The 20,438-nt window shown below is 37.5% G+C and overlaps 2 protein-coding genes across 2 annotated transcripts; both read right to left on the bottom strand.

Moving 5' to 3' along the window:
• Nucleotides 1–1,212: 1,212 nt before the first annotated feature.
• On the bottom strand, nucleotides 1,213–4,366 carry LOC137743021 (histidine-containing phosphotransfer protein 2-like). The gene is made up of 6 exons (XM_068482943.1): nucleotides 4,307–4,366; nucleotides 3,807–3,934; nucleotides 3,649–3,717; nucleotides 2,223–2,294; nucleotides 1,673–1,745; nucleotides 1,213–1,272 (listed from the first exon to the last, which is right to left on the bottom strand). Exons 1-6 carry the CDS (start codon nucleotides 4,364–4,366, stop codon nucleotides 1,213–1,215), a joined length of 462 nt encoding a protein of 153 aa, XP_068339044.1.
• A 6,686-nt stretch (nucleotides 4,367–11,052) lies between these two features.
• LOC137742435 (uncharacterized) lies at nucleotides 11,053–13,127 on the bottom strand. The gene is made up of 2 exons (XM_068482301.1): nucleotides 12,858–13,127; nucleotides 11,053–11,739 (listed from the first exon to the last, which is right to left on the bottom strand). Exons 1-2 carry the CDS (start codon nucleotides 13,073–13,075, stop codon nucleotides 11,286–11,288), a joined length of 672 nt encoding a protein of 223 aa, XP_068338402.1. The 5' UTR covers nucleotides 13,076–13,127; the 3' UTR covers nucleotides 11,053–11,285.
• Nucleotides 13,128–20,438: the final 7,311 nt, after the last annotated feature.

Raw genomic sequence — 20,438 nt, 5'->3', positions numbered from 1 at the left:
CATAAAACCAATTGACAATATGAAAAGTAGCCCAACTACTTGTAAACACATATAAGGTCACTCAACGACAATGACAGTGGAAGTGGTGGTGAAAGCCATGATGCTAGGGTGGTCGCAGCGATGGTGGTTGGAGTGGGGTGATGGTCATGGAAATGTGGTGGGGGTGGCAGTACATAGCATGGTTGTGGCGCTGGCAATGATGGTGGAAATGAGAATGGTGGTGGTGGTGGTAATAGTTGTGATGACATGGTAGGAGAGGTGGTTGTGGTGGCGTGATGGTGGGAGTTGCAACGAAGACCACGATAATGGTGGGGGTTGCAATGTGGTGGGCATGTAATAGTGAAGGTGGCATATATGGAATTAGAGCTGGGCTATGTTAATTTAAAATTTCTTACTTCTGAAATAAAAAAACTCTAATACTTATGCTAATTGTGCTAAGAGAGAAACTTGAGAAACTTGAGAACGATAATGATGATATGAATATAATATTATGCTAATTGTGCTGCTTTGTCTCTGCCTAACCCTACCTTTGCCCTAAATCCTAATCTTTTGTAGCCAAATTGTACTGATCTTCCTCTTGCCTTTGTGAAAGTGAAACTCTCCATTTTATGTTCAGCAAACTTAAATTGTAAAAAATCAGTTTTCAAGTTCTGATGATTCCTTATATCATTCCAAAAAGCATGAAGTTATATGCAGAGGAACTTCCATCCTTTTCCCTATATGGTTCTTATTAATTCATCCAAAAGGCATGAAATTATATGCAGAGGAACTTCCATCCTTTTCCCTAAAATTTACAAGACTCTGTTGATTTCTGTTAACTGATCACAGAAGTTGAAGCAATCCAACGTTCTAAATCTCTCATTCTAACTATATTGTCTCTCTTTCTACCAAGAACAGATCGAAGAAGAAGAAGAAAAGTTCTGCAAGAACTCTACTCTCTCTCATTATTTTGTCTAATAGAAGTTCTGCAAGAAGCATTTTTTCCTATCCAACAGCAGTCAAATTTACTAATACATGTTAAAGGCGATACGAAATCAAGTCCAAACTTCATATCACAACATAAGACAGACAAAGGCAGTCTCAAATAGCTAAATACTATGTTCACTAAACAGTAGTGAACTTAATTAAAAGTACCAAATACAACATTAAACAAAGAAACATCTGATCTTCCGGAGAAGCCATTTCTAAAGACCGAATGAACAAACCAGCTGTCTACTGACGACGGCTCTTGGGCTTGTTGGCATTGATTTCACGTTCTATCTGCACTGCAGACTATTTCCAGATTATTTGTTAGGAAATAACGAAGAGAAATAATCAATTAGAACATTTTCGATCGAGGAAATTATCAATGAAAGCATTTAGTAATATACTATAAATAATAGATCACATGATAAAAAAAAAAAAAAAAAAAAAAAAATTTCCTTTCGCAATCAGTTGGACAGTAAAAATCTTCCCTGGTACTTAATTATTCAAAAGTTTAAAGTTCTATCATTTTTCTTTTGTCCGGCAACATGTTCCCTTCTCTTCATTAATCTACATATGACCAGAACCTCTATGTACCTCCACGTATTTCTTTATATAACATACTATGTAACAGTATGGGTGAAAAGATGAAGAGATACATTTCTACAGATTAAGATTGAGAGTGATCTAAGTTCACTACAAGTATTACCTGAAGAATGTGATTCAGGTTTTCCCGCAAGATAAGATATTCACGTTTGACCACGTCAAAGCCCGCAACGCACCTGAAAACATAGCATTTCATTAAAAAGAAGGTTAGTAAGAGAACCAGAAGGTCTCTACGGTAGATCACATAAGATGATTTGTATAAGTCTGAGAGAATTGCAAAGGTTGTTGAAATGTAAATATTCTTTCTCGTCAACTTTTGAGAAATTGAGTATAACTACTCAACTGGAACCGAAGATATATAGTGAATTAATAGAAGGCAGAAGGGAGAGAGATCTTTAAAGAGTTTAAAAACCCTGGCATACTTTTTGTCAGATAATTCTCTTTCGCTCCCATTTAGTTTTGTTTTCCTACATGGCTATGAGGGGCTAAAAGACCTACTTTAGCATTACAGTTCTGAAAAATGAAATAATTTGGAATTTTCATAGTTGTGGAATGTGAGTAGCATGTATTCCTAAAACTTGATTGAAGATGTGGTGCGGTAAAACAAAAGAAATAGAACTGTATGATGTAGTAGTAAGAGAACAAAATCGTACCTTTCCTTGTTATTTGCAACATAAGCTTCTCGGAGCTCAATACAAGCTGCAGCCACTCGGCAACCACCAACACTGTAACTCCAAATGCAGTAAACCAAATTAATATTATCTACCTATGTAAAATGCAGAACAATTTGAGCATCTATAATCTATAAAATCATCTATGTCATGAAAGAAACTCCAATCCTAGAAGCCATTGTCATTTACTTGCTATAATAAAGCGTTTAATTTATGTCTGCTAACATTGTTTACCCCTAGATGTAAAACAGACTACGTGGGGTAAAATAGTCACTAGGGGGTCTCAGTAAAAGAAAAAATCGAGAGTCAAGAGTCGAAACTCGAACACAACTATAGTCGGAAAGGAAATAAGTCCTGCGATGCCCAAATTATGTGCTTCAAGAAGAAACTAAGGTATATAGTTGAAGAGTATATGTGAGGTGAGTATGACGACACCACAAATTAGTATCAGTTTTCGAAGGGCTAGCACCTTCAACATTCAATGTGATAGATCTTGCCACAGATTCAGGCAGGGCATATATGCAGAGTGTCACAGGAAACCAGTCAATTTTTCTATTCATATGCTTTTCTCCCTAATTCACGTACGGACTAGAAAGATATGAGCAATACATGCACTACCATAGTAGGTTGTAACAGTTCTTACTTTTATTCTATTAAAGGTTGTAATAGGAATTATTTGGAACTTGAATCGGCATATGCCGCGCGTGAGCGTGGATAGGATGAATAGATTACATGCCGCGCATGAGCATGGATAGATTATATGCCACGTGTTAAACACACTACGTGTTGACTTCAATGGATTTCTTAGTTAGCACCTTACTTTTTCCATGTTTTCAGATATGCACGGCTTCATAAATAACCAATCATATGAATCTTCATCCACGCGCTACGTGTTGCTAATTATCAATTCTGTTAAGTTAAATGCTTGCAAATGTGATCTCCATTTCACGTTCTTTCACATCCAAATCGGAAATTTAGTAACCGACTATATATCTTCCAACGGTATTAATATGCAATGAGCTTGGACACATTCACTAGATTTTTCAGTTCTCACTTGCAAATTTGCTTAACCAAAATTGGAAATCCTTTAACTAACGGTATGATAACTTGCAAACGTTTACATCCAAACAAGAAATTTTCTAACAAAATCTTCCGAATCTTAAACAGGTGCAACAAATATTACAAACATCCAAGTATACTTAAAAGGAATTTCTAAAGTTCGTTTAGTCACTCTGTTGGATATCTAACATGAATCTCATTTCTCATACACAAAAACATCTTAATTAGTAAGAACATCTTAGCAACTATGCCTTGATAAATTTGGCCGTATGACACAGCGGATGTATAAAAATCATAAATATTTTGAGTGAATTGCATGTACACAACAAGATGTAATTGGCAGTATTACCTCGCGCTAATTCCCTTGAGCTTGAGCGTAAGTTCTCTCACCTTAGAATAGTCGATGACAGTTCCATTCCTGTAATTGACCTCTCCAAAATGAGTCACTATAGATAGGCAACAGTTATACTAAAACGTCATTTAATCGGAGCCACTGAAGAGAATTACAGTTTTTTTTCAAGTTCATCTATGGTAAAGTCAGCACTACGAATAGCAACGGTTAGCACTTCCACAACTAAACCAGGATTTTCATCCTCTAACTCTTTGATTTGATCAAAGCGGTCATCCAGTATGCCCTGCCAGAAACATGGTGATTAGTTACGACCAACCAATATGTTAACGTGTTGATGCATTAACCCTAATCACTAAAAGAACCAGCGACCAGTCCCACCAAATACCAACTGTGACTAAGGCAAAAAACAATGATCCAATACCGCAACAGAGATATATCTCAAATTCATCAATAAAATCAGCATTACAAGTCCTAAATAAGTTGACCATATATTAGAGCTAAACCAATTAAAACCCTTTTTCACCACTCTTTCTGAAAAATAAATAAATAAACATATAAATTAGCATATGAAACTCCACAAAATTCAAAAAGAAGTACTTACAGCGAACTAAAAAAAGAAGGCAAAAAAGAAAAGGGGGTGGAGTGTTGATCTCACCTGCTCTCGCAACGAGCGGATAAAATCTATGAGCTGTTGTGTAAGCTGAGCTGCAAACATTTTCTTCCTTCAGACAGAGAGAGAAAGAGAGAGAGAGAAAGGAATCAAGTGGAGTAACAGTAGCCTGCCCTTGCATGTGTATATAATGAGCTTCTTCAAAGGGGTCGTTATGCTCGGAAATGTACTTTCATGACACGAATATACTATGGCGTCTGTATACATTGTACGATTAGCACAGGACGCCACGTTGGCAGTACACACACTCCACGCCAGATGCTCTCTCGCTCTGCTGAGGCTGGAAATTGGCATGGACTATGGCCATCAACTGGCAGTTTCATCCTGCTTTGTTTTGGCAGCATTCTCTTACCTGCAGCAGCGGTTACGAAGAAAACTATAACTCTGACTGGTATATTGATTATGGTACTGTTTCGCACGCGTTCCCATGAAGCGCATTTGTAACACGCGCCGTCCCAATCTGCGTTTTTGTTTGGAGTACGGGAACTGGATCTAGGGCTCATATTCTGGCTCCACTCAATAACACTTCCAGTTGAGTGGGCTAATATTACAGTTAGCCCATGTTTTATTTGCTTGTAACTATCTATCTCTATAAGTTTTGGACCAGCCCACTTAGAATTGCTTTTCTATTAATTAATTCTGAGCTCGTTGGCGTAAAGTGATTTTTTTTTCACAAAACACGTTCCAAGTTTTATTATAAATCCAAGTGCTAACTTAAAAAGTACTTCCAGGTGCTTCCTAAAAAAACTGGGATAATGCTAAGGAGGTTAAAGTTTAAAACCAAGTTTTGTAAATCAAATGATGTGGTTGTTGATGATCGGATTGTTACTTACATGTTAATTACCGTATTTATTTCTTATGGGTGATACATCATTTGGTTTATAAATTTGACTTAAAATTTTGGTCTCTCTATTATCCAAAAAGCTGATATCTTAAAAGTGGGCCAAAAGTGATTAGAGTTTAAATCAGAGTTATTTCCTCATTTTCCCCTTCTCCCCCACTAATGTGTCCTACTTTCTCAATCTTTTGTAATTAAGTTATATTGTGCCTAAAGTTAAAAGAATTCGTATTACAAGCATGTTACCCTTATAATCTATTTGTATCATAATGTTATCTATATCTATGTTTATAAATGAAGCGCCCCAAAATGATGAAGCTTTCAAAATACCATAAATTGCCCCTCAAAACTTTCACAAATTACAATTGAATTAAAAAAAGTTAAAGTAATTCAACACATTTTTATTGTGAATGAATTTAAAACTTAAAAAAAAATAACAAAAACAAAAATCTCCCACATTAATGGGTGGTTTATGCTTGACTTCCAATTTATTTCTAAATAAATTTTAAATAAGAAAAACTTAAATTCCTTTTTTTTTTTTTTGTAAAAAACCATGGAAAAAAACTTTAAATTAACATAAGTGTATGATAAGAGGCTAGTATCATCTTAAGTGGCATCTTAGGTGAACAGCCATATTATTTAAACTGATATGAATTTTTATTCAATAAAAAATACTTCAAAAAAAAAAAAAGAAAAAAAAAGAAGGAAATACCATAAAACCTAGCAAACATGAAACTTTCGCGTTTCTTCTTATGTCGTCTCCTCCTTCCTTCACCTACCTTTCTCAGTCACCATCTTTCCTACGCCCTACGAGAACACCGCTCCCACTACTATCTTTGTTTTGATTATTGGTAAGCATTTATCCTATTCCGCGTTCTAGGAATCTACATAAAAAAAAGGAATAAGCAAGACAATTATTCCTTTGGTTGTTTACGACAGGGTACCTGGCGAGTTTGATGGCAACGGTTTCCTTGCTAACATAAAAGAAGGTTATGAATAGCATACCTAGCCAGTTTCTTTACAGGAACAATTATTTCAAAAATTGACATGGAAAAGAATAATGAAGAAATGTAATGTCCATAGCGGTGTCAATATAATCAATAGTAGAGATGTGAAAATATACCAATAATATTAAGCCAGGCTTTTGGGATTCACAGTCAATAATTCTTTGTTTGGGTAACTAAGAGTCTGTTTGGTACTAAAGCCTTTTATAAGAAAAGTAAAAGGCTGGAATCCGAGAAGAAAAGACTCTCTAAAAGCGTATTGTAAACCAATTATTCAATCTGGAGATCTATTTGAATCCAAATTTTTAGACTTAAAAACACTTTTTAAGTTTTACACCTTGAATACTTGTTTGGTTGGATTGTTTTAAAAAAACTGAACTCAAAACTAACTTAAAAATTAGGAAAACTAATGAAAAATGCTTGAAAACTGTGAGTTTTAACGATAAGGACAAAATAAAGGGTAAAGTGAATAGTACCAAGATTAAATTTTTAATGTAAAAATGTGGTTTTTCGTTACCATAAGCTTTTCGTTAAAATTCCCAAAACTTAGCCTACTTCTAGAAAACCCAAAAAGTGAGTTTTTAAACTCCAAAGCACTACTTTATCTCTCCTCTCCTCTCACTTCCGATCTTTCTCTGGCAGCTCTCTATCTCTATCCTATCTTTATCTCTCCTTTTCTTTTCCTCTCTTTCGTTTCTTTCTCTCTCCTCTATTCCGAACCTCTCTCCTCTATTCCGAACCTCTCCTATTTTTCTCTTTTCTTTCGTCTCCATCTCCTCCAACCCTTTCTTTGCATCTCTTTACATGTCCAATTGAATTCAGTAGTAATTTTTGAATCCTCGAGAGTTGTTGTAGGTTTTTTTTTCTTTTTAATTATTAAAATTTAAAGACAATTTTGAATCTCATACCAAACAAATTTTTTATCGTAAAGAAAATTGTTTTTAAAAGTTGTTATAGGAAATGTTTTGAAAATTCTAAATTTTTTTTTTAATACGATACCAAATAGGCCCAAATAGACATTCATTTTTTGGACCATTGATGATTTCCAAGTTTTTCTGTTCTTTAGAAAAAGATCTCTAACCTTGACTAAATTCCAATAATAAAGCCATGTTTTCCTACAATACATAATATTTGTTTCAAAGAACAAAATTAACAACAAGAGTTGAAAAATATTGCCAAGGGACAAAAATAACCAAAATTCATAACTTACTTTAGCACTGGGAGATATAATACATTGGTTGCTAGCCATACAAAAATGAACACCTTGAGATTGAGAATCGTACATTACAAATGGTGGAAGTAAATACAGTTACAAAGAGGTGGACCATCAATATCTGCAATGATATTGATGCGGCGGTTGCTAATTTTTGGTGGGGGCAAAAGGTGGGAAAGCGGAAAATCCACTGGGTGAGCCGTGAGTCATTGTGATTGCCCAAACAGGAGGAGGGGCATAGGATTTCGGAACCTGAAAGAGTTCAATCTATCGTTATTGGCAAAACAGTGTTGGCGCCTTATCCACAACCTCAAGTCACTGTGGGCCCAAGTTATCCAGGAAATATATTTTCCTAACTGTTCCTTCTTTAAAGCTCTAAAGGGAAGAAGATCCTCTTAGGCCTGGGCTAGCCTTCTTTCAAGCAGGGATATTATTGCAAAGGGCGCGCAATGGCAAATTATGTATAGTGAGTAGGTTAATGTTTAGGTGGATCGTTAGATCTCAACCTTAGACGTTGGGCACTCGGCTCCGACTCCGGAAGTTAAGGTGGATCTCTCAAGGCGGGTTTCCTCTCTTATTGATTCCCCCTCCTGAACTTAACGGATGGATGCAATTGTGATGGATGTGGAAAACGAGGACAGACTAGTGGGTCTTGATACTCCAATTGGCGTGGGTGAACAGAGGGATCATTTGATTTGGCCGCATGAGCATAGAAGTTGATACACGGTAATATCTAGGTATCACTAGATCCATGATACTACCCAGCGGATGCAGAATCTACTTCCCTCTTCCTCAACACTTGTTGATTTGGGGGTATGGAAAAAGGATATAGTCTACTATAACCCCCCCTCCAAAATTAAGAACTTTATGTGGAGAGCTATCCATGTCGTTATCGCTACAAAGTTAAATCTTTTCCGACGTAGGTGTGCTTCTTCACCTTTTTGCCCCTTTTTGCTTTGAGCAAGAGGAGTCGATTGGACAGGTCTCACTTTTCTGCCCTTGGGTGGATCGAGTATGTTTTGGGGGTGCCTTAGGGTTGCGGGTTCATAAAAGCTAGATGTCTACTCTTCACTCTTGGCTTGAGGAGGTATGGCACAATCACCCGTGACGGAATGAGGATAGGAGGAAAAAATGTCTTATATCACATTCACCTGTTGGGTTATATGGAAAGCTAGGTGCGATGCGGACTTTCACTCTTGACAACCATCCCCATCGAAAACTGTGTTTGCTACTTCTATGGCTGCCTCTTCTTACATGGAGGCATGCTCAGAGCATAGGATCGTGAGGACTGCGACGGACCAAGGTGTCGGAGCTTCTCCCTCTTGCTCTCCTCTGATGCAGGATGTGGTGAAGGTTAACGTGGATGCCAATTGGAGGAAGGGGGTTGGGTGTTGCCATATTGGTGTCGTACTCCGGGACTTTTCTTCTCGCTACTTGGCAGTACGTAGAAGACAGATCGTGGCCTCTAATGCATTGGTGGCTGAAGCAAATGGTGTTTTAGAGGGATGTGTGATGGCCAAGCAGAGGGGTTTCTCGAATATTGTGGTGGAGTCGGACTCAAAAGAGATTATCTCTTGGCTGAATGGATGTATTGACCAAGGAAATTGGGAAGTCTTCCCAACCTTGTGGGAGATTCACAGGGGAAGTGAAGACTTCAGTTCGTGTGTCTGGTCTTGGATTCCAAGATCAACCAATAGAATGGCGAATTACGTGGCGTCGCATGCTAGAGCGGAGATGTGCAATTTAGTTTGGGTTCAACGACCCCTATCTTCGTTTGTTTGTGCTTTGAACAAGGACGGTCTACCTTGCAAAGAGGTGGACCATCAATATGACAAAATACATCACTTTTTATGAGGTTCTACAAAAATTGCAAGTGAAATGAGCAATGCTTTACGGATTTGGATTCCATTCGAATCCAAATTGTGAGGATCTTAGGGATCCTCACATCTTAGCTATTCATCGTGCATCGTGCGGTCAAAAATCATTTGATTTTTTTATTTAAAATTAAACACAAATAGTAACTGACGAAAACTGAGCGCATGATGTACGATGAACGGGTAGGAACACAAGGTGGATCCACAGAGGATCCTTTTCCATGCTTTACCAACTTGTTAATTATGTAAAACAAATAAGTTGTAGTTTTTAAAATGTTACATGGGTTCCTCCTCCATCAGTATTGTCTTAAGGAGACTGGATCTTTTTGTGTACTTTTAATTAGGCCTGACAATTTCGTGCATGACTCGATAACTTGACACGAATATAACAAATTTTAGATCAACCTGTTAATAAGTCAAGACATTAACAAAGTGTCCCGTTAAGAATCCGTTAACAAGTCAGGTTATTATTGGGTCATCTGTTAAGAACTCAATAAGATATCGTTTAACAAATCTAGACATTAGGCATGCAAATTTCTTACATGACCTCACACGAAATGACACGACCCTTTAACGAATCAAGCTACCTGTTAGGAGCAGGTTAAGATAACGGGTATGATATGAAAATGACACAAATACAACAAACACAATCCATTTGTCAGACCTACTTTTAATGACATGCTCAAGTCTTAGATCAATAGCGCCTTGCCTTACGCCAACTGCGACGTCCCCGCCTCCGTAACGTCATCGGCCGTACGTATATTAATATATTATAGTTCTTTTTTCCTTTTCATTCTGTACGTATAAGTTTCTTGGCAATCAAACATAGTCTTCATATTTTTTATTTGTTTTTGTTGGTTTCGCATGCAGGCGTTTTGAGTTCCTATGTCTTTGCACCAGGGTTGTCTCTAATATTTCGGGATTTTGTGTGAAATTTATAAAATGATCTTTTTTTTTTGTCAAGAAACAATAGTTGCCACTTAGTACTACGGTCTAGTCATATTCAACTTCACTTGTAAGTGAGAGGTCTTAGGTTCGATTATCGCTAAAGATGAATTTGAACCATATTATTATTAACCAATGTGAGGCTTAGCCTACTCTCATGGTTTATGTGAAAAATAGGCCCGGGGGGGTGGGGGTGGGGCTTTGAGAAAAAATTGGTGGAGCCGTGAGAATTGTAGGCTTGTGTAGCCTGTAGGATAATATTTTCATATTTTCTTGTGCTCTGACTAATATTTTATATAAATTATTTTTATATAATATTTATATGTATATATATTTATTACTTATTAGATAAGAAAAATATTTTGGGGCCTGTCCCGTGAAACTCACACCTGCCTAAAGCCGGCTCTGCTTCGCACGGTACTGCCGTCACGAGGGCAACAATGCGGTATACATATGCCGCCGGACTGATGAGTACGTATGGCACGGCCACCGAGACCAAATCCATGGAAGACAAACGTAGAGCCCCAAAAGAAATCTGAGACAAGTAATATTCATGGTTATTTATTCGAATTGGTCAATAATTTGGTGAATCGAATCAGTATTCATGGTCATTTGGTCTTAGGAAGTGTATGCTAATGTCAATTTTGGTCAATTAAGTACGATTAATAGTTCACTGATCGTATCAAATCTATGTATTTGTCAATTTTGGTCAATCGAATTGGGTTCGTGGTTAATTGGTCTTAAGAAAATCCATGCATCGGTTTTGTTTTTCGTTAAATCTGCTGCCGGAATCTGCCATATACGATTATAACTCCAGACAACACCTACTTTTTCTCCGAAATAGCACTTTGACAGCGTAAAGGTCGAAAATACCTTGCATTTATTCCCACTATACAGACACCATCCTGAAACAGGACTCAACATAGAATTTGTTCGAAGTACACCTTGTAACGGACTGCATATTCTGCACAAAGGTTACAGTCATCATATTCATATATACATACCGATACAGGTATGGAAACTAAGATGTAGCACATTCGAGTATAGTTAACAACCCAAGTTTCGATATATGCCCATGAACTGCAGAATGTCAATACGTAGCTATTTCGCTGGATTTATAGCCATCCACTCCAGATGCATTGACGTCAACCCAAACTTCATTCACACGACCAATAAATCGGAATGGGGAGTTGTACTGTGCAACCGAGTAAGCGTAGCTACTTTCTGCTGATGTAGAGTTTGCCCATGGAGACCTGCTCAAGCTGGTGGCGAGTTTCTCTGCCTCTTTCACAATGTTAGTATCTCTTGCGAACCCAGAGAACTTCCTGACGGCAATGTAATGACTGTCCCATGTGTAGGATTTCAAGTTGAGTTCGGGGAGGGGTGTGGGAGGGGTACTTTGGAACTTCGTAGGCAAGTAGAATCTGACAAAATAGGCTGACGAGTGAAGGGGGCCAGCTCCCGGGACTATGCTTGTCAAAACAGGCGCTGTCATTGCAATCCGAGAGAAGTTCAAATTGGCACCTTGGATGTACTGGAACAGTCTGTGAGTTAATGGGTCGGGAAACTATTACCAAAGTGCAACGGACAATTAAAATTAAAATAAACTGAGGAAAGTATTGACAGTAACCAACTAGCCAACTAGCCAACTACGAAAGAAAGCATGGATAACCAAGTTTACACATTAGCAAAAGCATATATAAGCGAATTGTATGCTATGTGCTCCTGCAGCGTTGTTAACAAATAAACTGCATATTTTCCAGTAAGTGAGGATTAAGTTGATAAATTAGTACATATTAAAAGCTTTATTTTGGACAGTCACCAACACATTGAGCGGCTGCTAGCCGTTGATGTATGCGGGACTCACAAGAGGATCCACATTTATCAACTGCTACCCACGGATACTCACGGGCAATGGTCCAACACACCCATGACTCATCTACAAGTAAAAAACAATGTATCTGTTGCTAAAAGAAGTTGCACATGATTGTGAAGGTGATACAAGGACACCGAGAAATGGGAAATATATCGAGCTTGAGCCTAACTGAACCCGGAATAGTGGCACCCTAAGATTATAATCTGAAGAAATGATTTCACCATATCTTGCCTTATTTCAAAGGGAATTGTTATTGGCACTTCAAAATTCTCATTCTACACTCCAAACTTTCTATATTTAGAAAGAAAAATACACTTGTGAGAAGTGTAGAATGAGATTTTTGGAGTGCCAATAACACTTCCCATTTCGAAAATCAAAACTATCTCAAATAGCCTTCGATTCTTTTAGCATCTCTCAGATTTTCTCCACTTAACAACACAAAATCTTACTGTTTTCCAAAGACTACACCTTAGTTCCGAGAAATTTCAAAATATCACTTATGAATAGATCATTATACGGTATGAATTCCCTCTTACTCTTACAGCTCAAAGAACTGAATTTGCATAACATGCAAGGACCATAAACTGAGCAAACATATATAAATTTAACAATTACTGGGTGCGGAGAGAAAATCATGGTGTGTATTTAACAATTATTGGTCCGAAAAAGAGAACCAAACGATCAATTACAAAGGAATTTCATGGCGGATATTCACAATTAATTAACGAAAATAAAAACCCAGAAAATAAAATAAAAAACGCCAAGGTGGGTTAATGTGTAAAATACCTGTGGAAGCCATTTTTGGTGGCTTTCTCGAAGGAGATGTCCGTAACAGGAGCAGACATCCAGGGGGTTAGTCTGTAGAGTCTGATCTCGAAGTCGGATTCCGAGTGAACCACGGAGTACTGAGGCGACTCGATCGCGCTGCATAGGCAGAAAAAGTTTGGGAGGATGAAGATGGATAGTAGTAGAAGCGCCATTGACGACGACCTTGGAATCTCCATGCCTTCTGATGACGGTGGAAGGCCGAAGGCCAGCCTTTTCGTCTCAAATAAACTTGATAGGTTTGACGAAAAGGATGAAGGAGAATTTGGGCCAGGCCTGTAAAGGTTTGGGCTTTTATATATTAGACCACATTTGGTCCAAATTTGAACCGAGGACCCAAGAATTGGTTTTTAGCGTCTAGGGTTTTACATATTCGCCGAAATTTTGTTTTAGCATTGTCAGTCATGGGAGATTTTGATTTGGTTATGAGCCCCTAATATCTTCCAACATGCCTCAATTGTCACCAAGGTCTAAAATATCGATGATATCGGAAATTTCAGTAGTCCAAAAACACGGAAATTTCGATAGAAATATCGGGATATTATCGATATCGATAAAAATTGAATAAAAACCACGGAAATTGTAAGAAAAACTTGGAAATTTTTATTGAAACTTTGCAGGATGTTTATTTAGTCAATTATCTATTAGTTTATCACAAAAAATTGGAAGAAAATGCATTGCATGATGGATTTAACTGATTTAAGTTGATTATATAGCGAGCTGGCAAACATTGTAAGTGTAGAAAATATGTAGTAATTAATGAAAGAAGTTTAAACACACCATAATCATTTATATATAATGATTTAGTACAATATTTTACACTTTATACATTGCATGGTAAGATACATGAGTGACTTAGTACCACATAGAGTTCCTATGAGGTTCAAAATTTTCACTATTTTCATCATCTCTATGTGCTAAAAGTAGATACTTGAAAAGAAATTGTCAAAGATTCATTGTCAGGTGCAAATTTGTTTATTGCAAAAAGAATTCAAAACAAAACCATGTATATAAATATTTTAGCATATTTTCACAAAAACATAAGTGATATGGTGGTCAAGGTGTTGAAGGAGTAAAATGGGAGGGATTCGAATCCCTCTATGCTCAAGATTGAGACCTTTTAGCATTTTCAAGTATTTTTGGGCAATATATCGTGATATTATCGACAAAAATATCAATATATTGACGATAATTAAGTGGATAAGTGTGAAAATATCGTCTTCTCAAAAAAACAATATTATTGCCGATAATATCGATATTTTAGACCTTGATTGTCACTCAATTCAACAGTCCAATATTATTCATTTTCACTTGTGTTGGGGTAAAAAAATAATGGTTCCTCAATTCAAGGAAAGTGGAGATGATGTTGGCAATTAAAATGGTTCCTCCAACGTGCAAAAGGGAGTTGGTGAAAAACTACCCATTTTCTCACCCCCACTATTCTTGTCACCCTAAGTCTATAAAAAAGGGGATTGACTGCAAAAGCACAAAGAAATCGACAATAAGGGAACAAAAAAAAGAAGAACAGGACACGAAGAAGACAACAGAGAAGAACGGATGGCAAAGAAGAACAAAGCAAGAAAGCAAGGGAGAAACATAAAGATAAAGAAAGAAAGAAAAAAGAGCAAAGAGTTTGCGGCAAGGGGAAAACCAACAAATTTAAAAGGTAAAGATCCACTTTTTTTTTTTTTTAAGTTTCTTGCTGTTAGTTTCTCTTTAATTTGTAGGAGGAAGAGAAGCTTTTTGCTTCTCTCATTCCCGAAGCAAAAATAGGGTGGTGTCTTCCCTTTCGCGGATTTTGTTGCAACAACCGCCTAACAGTGGCAATGGCGCCGAAGGAGCAGGGATAGCAACAACAGGCAGCAACTGCAACGGAGCAACACCGGGCAGCAAGCAAGCCATAAGGAACAAAGACGCAGCCAATAGCAGCGAGGGACGGAGAAAGCAAATACAAAGATGAAAGTCAAAGACACAGCTGTAGAAAGAGAGACGACAACGGAACACGAAGCCAATGACGTGGTTGATGAGCGGAGAAATGATGTGGTAGAAACTAACACATAAATTAAAACCCTCTTTTTGATAGTTGTAGTATGTGAATGTAATGATCGTTCTAGGCGGGGGATTAGAAGGGATGCTAATCTACACTTATTTAACTCAAAAATAAAAAACTAGACTCAAACAACTCAAAACAAGCTAAACTGACTCAAATAACACAAAACTAAGTTAAATTGACTCAAAACATGAACTAAAGAGAAGTTTGGACAAAAATTAAACTAAAAAGACTCAGAATATTAAATGGGGGTTATTTTGACAAATTTAACTAAAACTAGGTAGGTTGCAGGAACAAACTAAAGGTTGCACGAAATTGGGTGAATTAAAGGGTGAAAGGCTAACTAGAGGGTCCTTCTCCACACATGACACATGCATACAAATCGTTTTCCAGTTATTATTCCAATAAACAATGAATGACAATGCCCTAAGTTAACCGTGAACTGCACAAATTAACCATCAGATTTTCCTAAATTCATTGAATTGGACTCAGCGATGCAACCAAATTATTCTTATCAAGTTCCCTATATGAACTGCATGATAGAGATACATATCAAAGATCATTAAGTTCTATGAAAATCATAAGCATTGACATGACATTCGTAACTATGAAAAACATGATACTCCTGCCAGGAATTTACATAACGTGAACGTGACTAGCAACCTCTACTACTTGTAAATATAAGCTCATAATTATTAGGTGAAATTTCCTTATATTTTAGCATCAAATTCATGCATGTAAACTAAGTAGGCCTCCTTAATCAACATACAAGAATAAGTTATCAATCAAACAGATAAGTAAATCACATTCATGTTTTATGAAACAATAACTGGATGTAATCAATTCATTTCACATATATGTTCATGACTTTGAATTCACCTCTAACTAAAAAGAAATTAGTTCCACCTGTCTATCATAATTGAAAACCACATTAAAATAAACATTGGACTAAAACTAAGGATAGAATACACCTAGAAACGCTCCAGCAACCCAAGGTCTTGAATGGCAGGGACGGCTCCAAGCTCTTCTCCTTCATTCTTGCACGGCACAAAGTATATTTTTCTGATTTTAGGCTCTTGTATGTGGTAGTAGAATTATGTGGCACTAAGTGGTATTTATAGGGCTAGATGTGGCACAATTTTTTAAGGGAAAAGGATTGCACGACATAATTTGTAAAGGAGAAGGATAGCACAATCCTAGGAGGAAAGGGAATAGGATACACGGCAGATTTCTAGGTTTCTAGAAAGGGTGGTGCGGCGGAGATTTTAGGACTGAGGATAGGGCTTCTAGAACCTGATATTTAGGTGATTTAATATGAAAATGAGTCCCCTTTGCAGCTGGAATTAAGGTAGGAAAAGATTAGGATATGATAAGATAAGATAAGGTTTGGATAAGATAAGATTGTTTGGATAATGTTTCCTTCTTTATAGCTGATTCCTTATCTTCCAAGTCTTGAATTAATTCATCCAGCTGTTAAGCATTCCTAGCCTCTTTTGATCTTCAAAAACGTCCATCCACCTTGATTCATGCATGTGCTATCCATTCCAAGCCCAAAACTACTCTAAAATGCTCCAAATTGCCTTTTCTTGCCACCTTTGCCAATTGGACCTACAAACACACAAAAATAGCTTTAAACACTATAATAAATATAAACTAACTCACTAAATGCAAGGAAGTAGGCTAACAAAGTCTCATAAATATGCTCCTATCAAGAAATAAAATGCAGAGAAGAAAAAGATACACCGTTTGAAGCATGAAAGATGCAGTCTTTACCTGGAGAAACAAGATTCAAAGTGGAGGACTCATGTTCGCTCTCTTCAAAGTGGTGCCCTCCGTTCATACTCTTCGTCTATGCCAAGAAGGAAATGAGCAGTTTGTGCCATCTCCACCGAGCTTTCGTTGTCATGAATTTCTAAGTGGTCTAGACCACTCGACGAAGTTCAAGATGATGTTCCTGTTGGAAATGTGCCCTAAAACCAATCATATGATGATACTTTATGGACATTTCACATGTTAAACTAATCTAGTTTAATATTAAGGGCAAAGATTATTGTTTGAGCCGTCTCATATAAATGTTATATGCTTAAAACGATAAGTCCAAGGAATATGTGATTGGAAGAATGTGATCTAAAGAAGTTAGATTCATGAGACCATTCTTTCGTTGACACATCCTAAACGTTCCTGATCATAGGATTGTCAATAGGGCATTGACAGTCCGTTAAGATCAGTACGTGCTATGTCTTCTCTCAGGGAGAGTGACTAGTCTCGAGTCATTGGTGTGTGTGACATCAAGACAAGTACGTAGGTGCTCAATAGAGAATGAGTTCACTGAACACGATCAACGAAGAGTTCTCATATTCATGTCACATGAGAACTCATGGTTGGGATAATGCAAATTAGTCTTTTGACCTGAGGCATCACAGTTGTCTTGTGGTTAGGTCCTTAATCTTTGATTATGTCAAAGTCACTCCATCAGGAGGGTGTCCACGGCATCGTTGGGGTTAAGCCACTTAGCCATGGAGGCAAGTGAATGCGCAATAAGGGATCTCTAACCTTCAAACTGTTTGAGGGAGAATACTCTATGATATGATTTAGAATCTCTAGCCAGAGTATGAATGAGATGTTGGAATGCGTTCCAGATCACATTCAAGGTAATCATATAAGCACAAGACTCACATTGGATAGTAGACATGAATAAACTATCAAACCAAACAATGTGGTCAAGAGTATTGTATTAGAGAAAGACCGTATTGCATTTGTAATCCTAAAACTGAATAGGTTCTCCACCTCTTCTGATTAGCTTGGGTAACCATGACATGCTGCTAGGCGTCAACCATGGTTTGTGGAAGCCCTAAAAGTGTATTATCACTAACGGGAGAATTGAAAGTAAGTTCCAATTCACAATCGATTTGAAAGAGTTTGAATCGCCCACTGCCTCGCTAAAAGGAACCTAATGGATCGTACACCGTGTAAGGTAAAGATTGAAGATTCAACGGAGATGAGTAAGAATAATTAAATGGTTTAATTATTTATGGCAAGGATTAATTAATATGTTAATTAATCAAACGAATAAGTTCGTTAAAGACCTCGGGATAGTTTTGGACATTAAAGCCCAATGGGCTTCGAACGTCAAGTCCATTGACTTAAGTTGTATGCCAACTTAATGAATAATGATTCACAAAGGCCCAAATAGCCCAATAAATCCCATGTTAAAGAAGGAGTGGTTTTGGACTTATTTACAAGTTTCCCACTCAAATGAATTAAGGAATAAGTATGACTTAATAGCCAAAATTCATTAAGGGTAATTTTTGGGGAAAGGATGAGAACACAAACTCTCCTTTCTCTCTAAAATTTCAGCCTCCTTGGAGGGATCATCTAGCAATCAAACTCCTCCAAGGTCACTCATTTCTTCTACAATATGCCTTGGTGTGGAGACTTAGAGGTTTTCAATTTTGGGAACTTGGAGAAACCTTTTCATCCATCCAAATCCATGGATCTAAGATGCAAGGAATGAAGGCCCTCTCTTTGGGTGATTAGCCTTTGCTTATGCAAAGAGGAATCTACAAAGGTATTGATTTCTCAACTCACTTTGTTTTGAGTTGAGTCTTGGTTCACTTATCTACTAGGCTTTGAAGTTCATGGGTTAAGTTTTGTTTTTGAGTGCATAAAAACATGATTCCGCCTTTTAATTGTTAATTGCATGTTGTTGATGTTGCTCAAATGAACTTGTTTTTCACAAATTTTCCTTCAGTTCCATGGCCAGACGCCCTCCACCATCGTCGCTGGCTCCACGAATTTCCTAAGAGTGATTGATGCTCTCCGTCATCCATGCTCCATGCCGAGAAAGAAACATCTGAAGTCCTCCATCGTCACCACAACCTAGTCCCTAACTCTTTTAAGTTGTTGGAGAAGATGGAAGGAAATAAAATTCCTCATTTTCGGTGGCAGTAATCAAAGGGCAACTTCAAGTTTAGTCACCAATCACCGTTCGTGTCTTGAGAAAGCGCGCAGAAATCTACTGCACAAAAGATTTTGGTTTCCTACCGTTCGATGAAGTTTGTCACATTCACAAACAGGTGCAAGCTTCAGACGCAACCATTTCACAAGAAATCAGTAGCGCGAACAAAGTCTTTCTCACGAGTTGATCATTGCTCCAAATAAACAAGACATGTTGCTGAATCGAAGTTGATGACATGATGTTGTAGTTTTCTTTTCATCAAAATCTCTGGACCTTGTCCATGAAGAAAGGAAATGCAAGTGTGCAAATAGCACGTGATGAAGAGAAAAACAAATTGGGATGCCATGTATGTGGTTCCCTAGAAAAAGGGACAAGTTTGCTGCAAAACAAAAGTTTGCCAAAGAAAAATTGATATAAGATTTGAACCCCACCAGTGAAAAGTTGCAGCAGGAAGAAGAAAAATAAAAAGAAGAGGTGGCTTTATCCTTTATAGAGTCCAACTTGGATTTAGAAAGTTCCATTCCCAAGAAATAAAAAGGGCTTGATTACCAAACTAAATGAGAGAGCCACGACTTCCTACATAAGTTCATATAGGTTTGGCAAATTTAAACCTTATGAGTTGGAATTTGGGATGAGTAATAGAGGGCAAAAGGACCAACGATGTGATTGAGGCACACTAGTTGCAAACTGGTTTAAAACAAAAAGTGTTGAGACAATGGTGATGGCATCAAACTTATGGACGCATATTACTTCATATGTCTTGGACGCAAACCATCTCAAAGCACAAAGCTTGATGAATTTACCACCTCAAATTAGTGGACTCAAGCCTCATCAAATTTCAAATGGCACAAAGCCGCATCAAATCTCAGAGGCGCAAAGCCCAGTCTCGCCTCAAATGGCACAAAAGCCATGTCAAATATCAAATTGGCATGATGCCGTGTCAACTTTAAGTGGCACGAAGCCACATCGAATCCCAAATGGCACAAAGCCGATACAAATGGCACGGAGCCGCGACAAGACTCAAATGGCACGAAGCTGCGTTTTGCTCCAATGGCACAAAGTCCTTATCCGCATGAGCTGAAACTGCACAAGGCATCAAATGCTCCTCGCCTACATAAATTGAAACTGCATAAGGCATCAAATCTAAACAAATTTGTGAACTACGTTAGTTTGATTCTGCCAAGGATATGTAGGCAATCTAGTACCATATTCTAGACACAACTGCAAAGCTCAAACACAAAACCGGATCCCTGGTTCATTCAACCAAATTCACCCAAATAAACCAAACACCAAATCCTTTTTACTGGGGTCATTCACTCACTAAAAATCCACATACCAAATCAAAGGAACTACAAGTGACTTGATCCCTCAAGAGGGTATGTAGGCAATCTAGGGCTCAACCTAGGTGCAGTCGCAAAATCAAATAAACACCCAAATCCCTAAGTTACGATTTATTCATATTGGAATCAAAGGGTTTTTCCTTTTTAATGAATGATTGTAATTAATAGACACATAGTCTAGAATGAGTCGAACT

The sequence above is a fragment of the Pyrus communis genome, chromosome 8 (genome assembly GCF_963583255.1).
Source record: "Pyrus communis chromosome 8, drPyrComm1.1, whole genome shotgun sequence".
Lineage (NCBI taxonomy): Eukaryota > Viridiplantae > Streptophyta > Magnoliopsida > Rosales > Rosaceae > Pyrus > Pyrus communis.
This window is presented reverse-complemented; position numbering and strand designations above follow the sequence as displayed.

Coding starts and splice junctions, on each gene's coding strand:
- LOC137743021 (XM_068482943.1), bottom strand. CDS start 4,366: ATGTTTGCAGCTCAGCTTACACAACAGCTCATAGATTTTATCCGCTCG. Junction 3,718..3,806: donor GATGAACTTGAAAAAAAACT/GTAATTCTCTTC, acceptor GGTCAATTACAG/GAATGGAACTGTCATCGACT. Junction 1,746..2,222: donor GTTGCAAATAACAAGGAAAG/GTACGATTTTGT, acceptor CTATGTTTTCAG/GTGCGTTGCGGGCTTTGACG.
- LOC137742435 (XM_068482301.1), bottom strand. CDS start 13,075: ATGGAGATTCCAAGGTCGTCGTCAATGGCGCTTCTACTACTATCCATC. Junction 11,740..12,857: donor ACCAAAAATGGCTTCCACAG/GTATTTTACACA, acceptor ATTAACTCACAG/ACTGTTCCAGTACATCCAAG.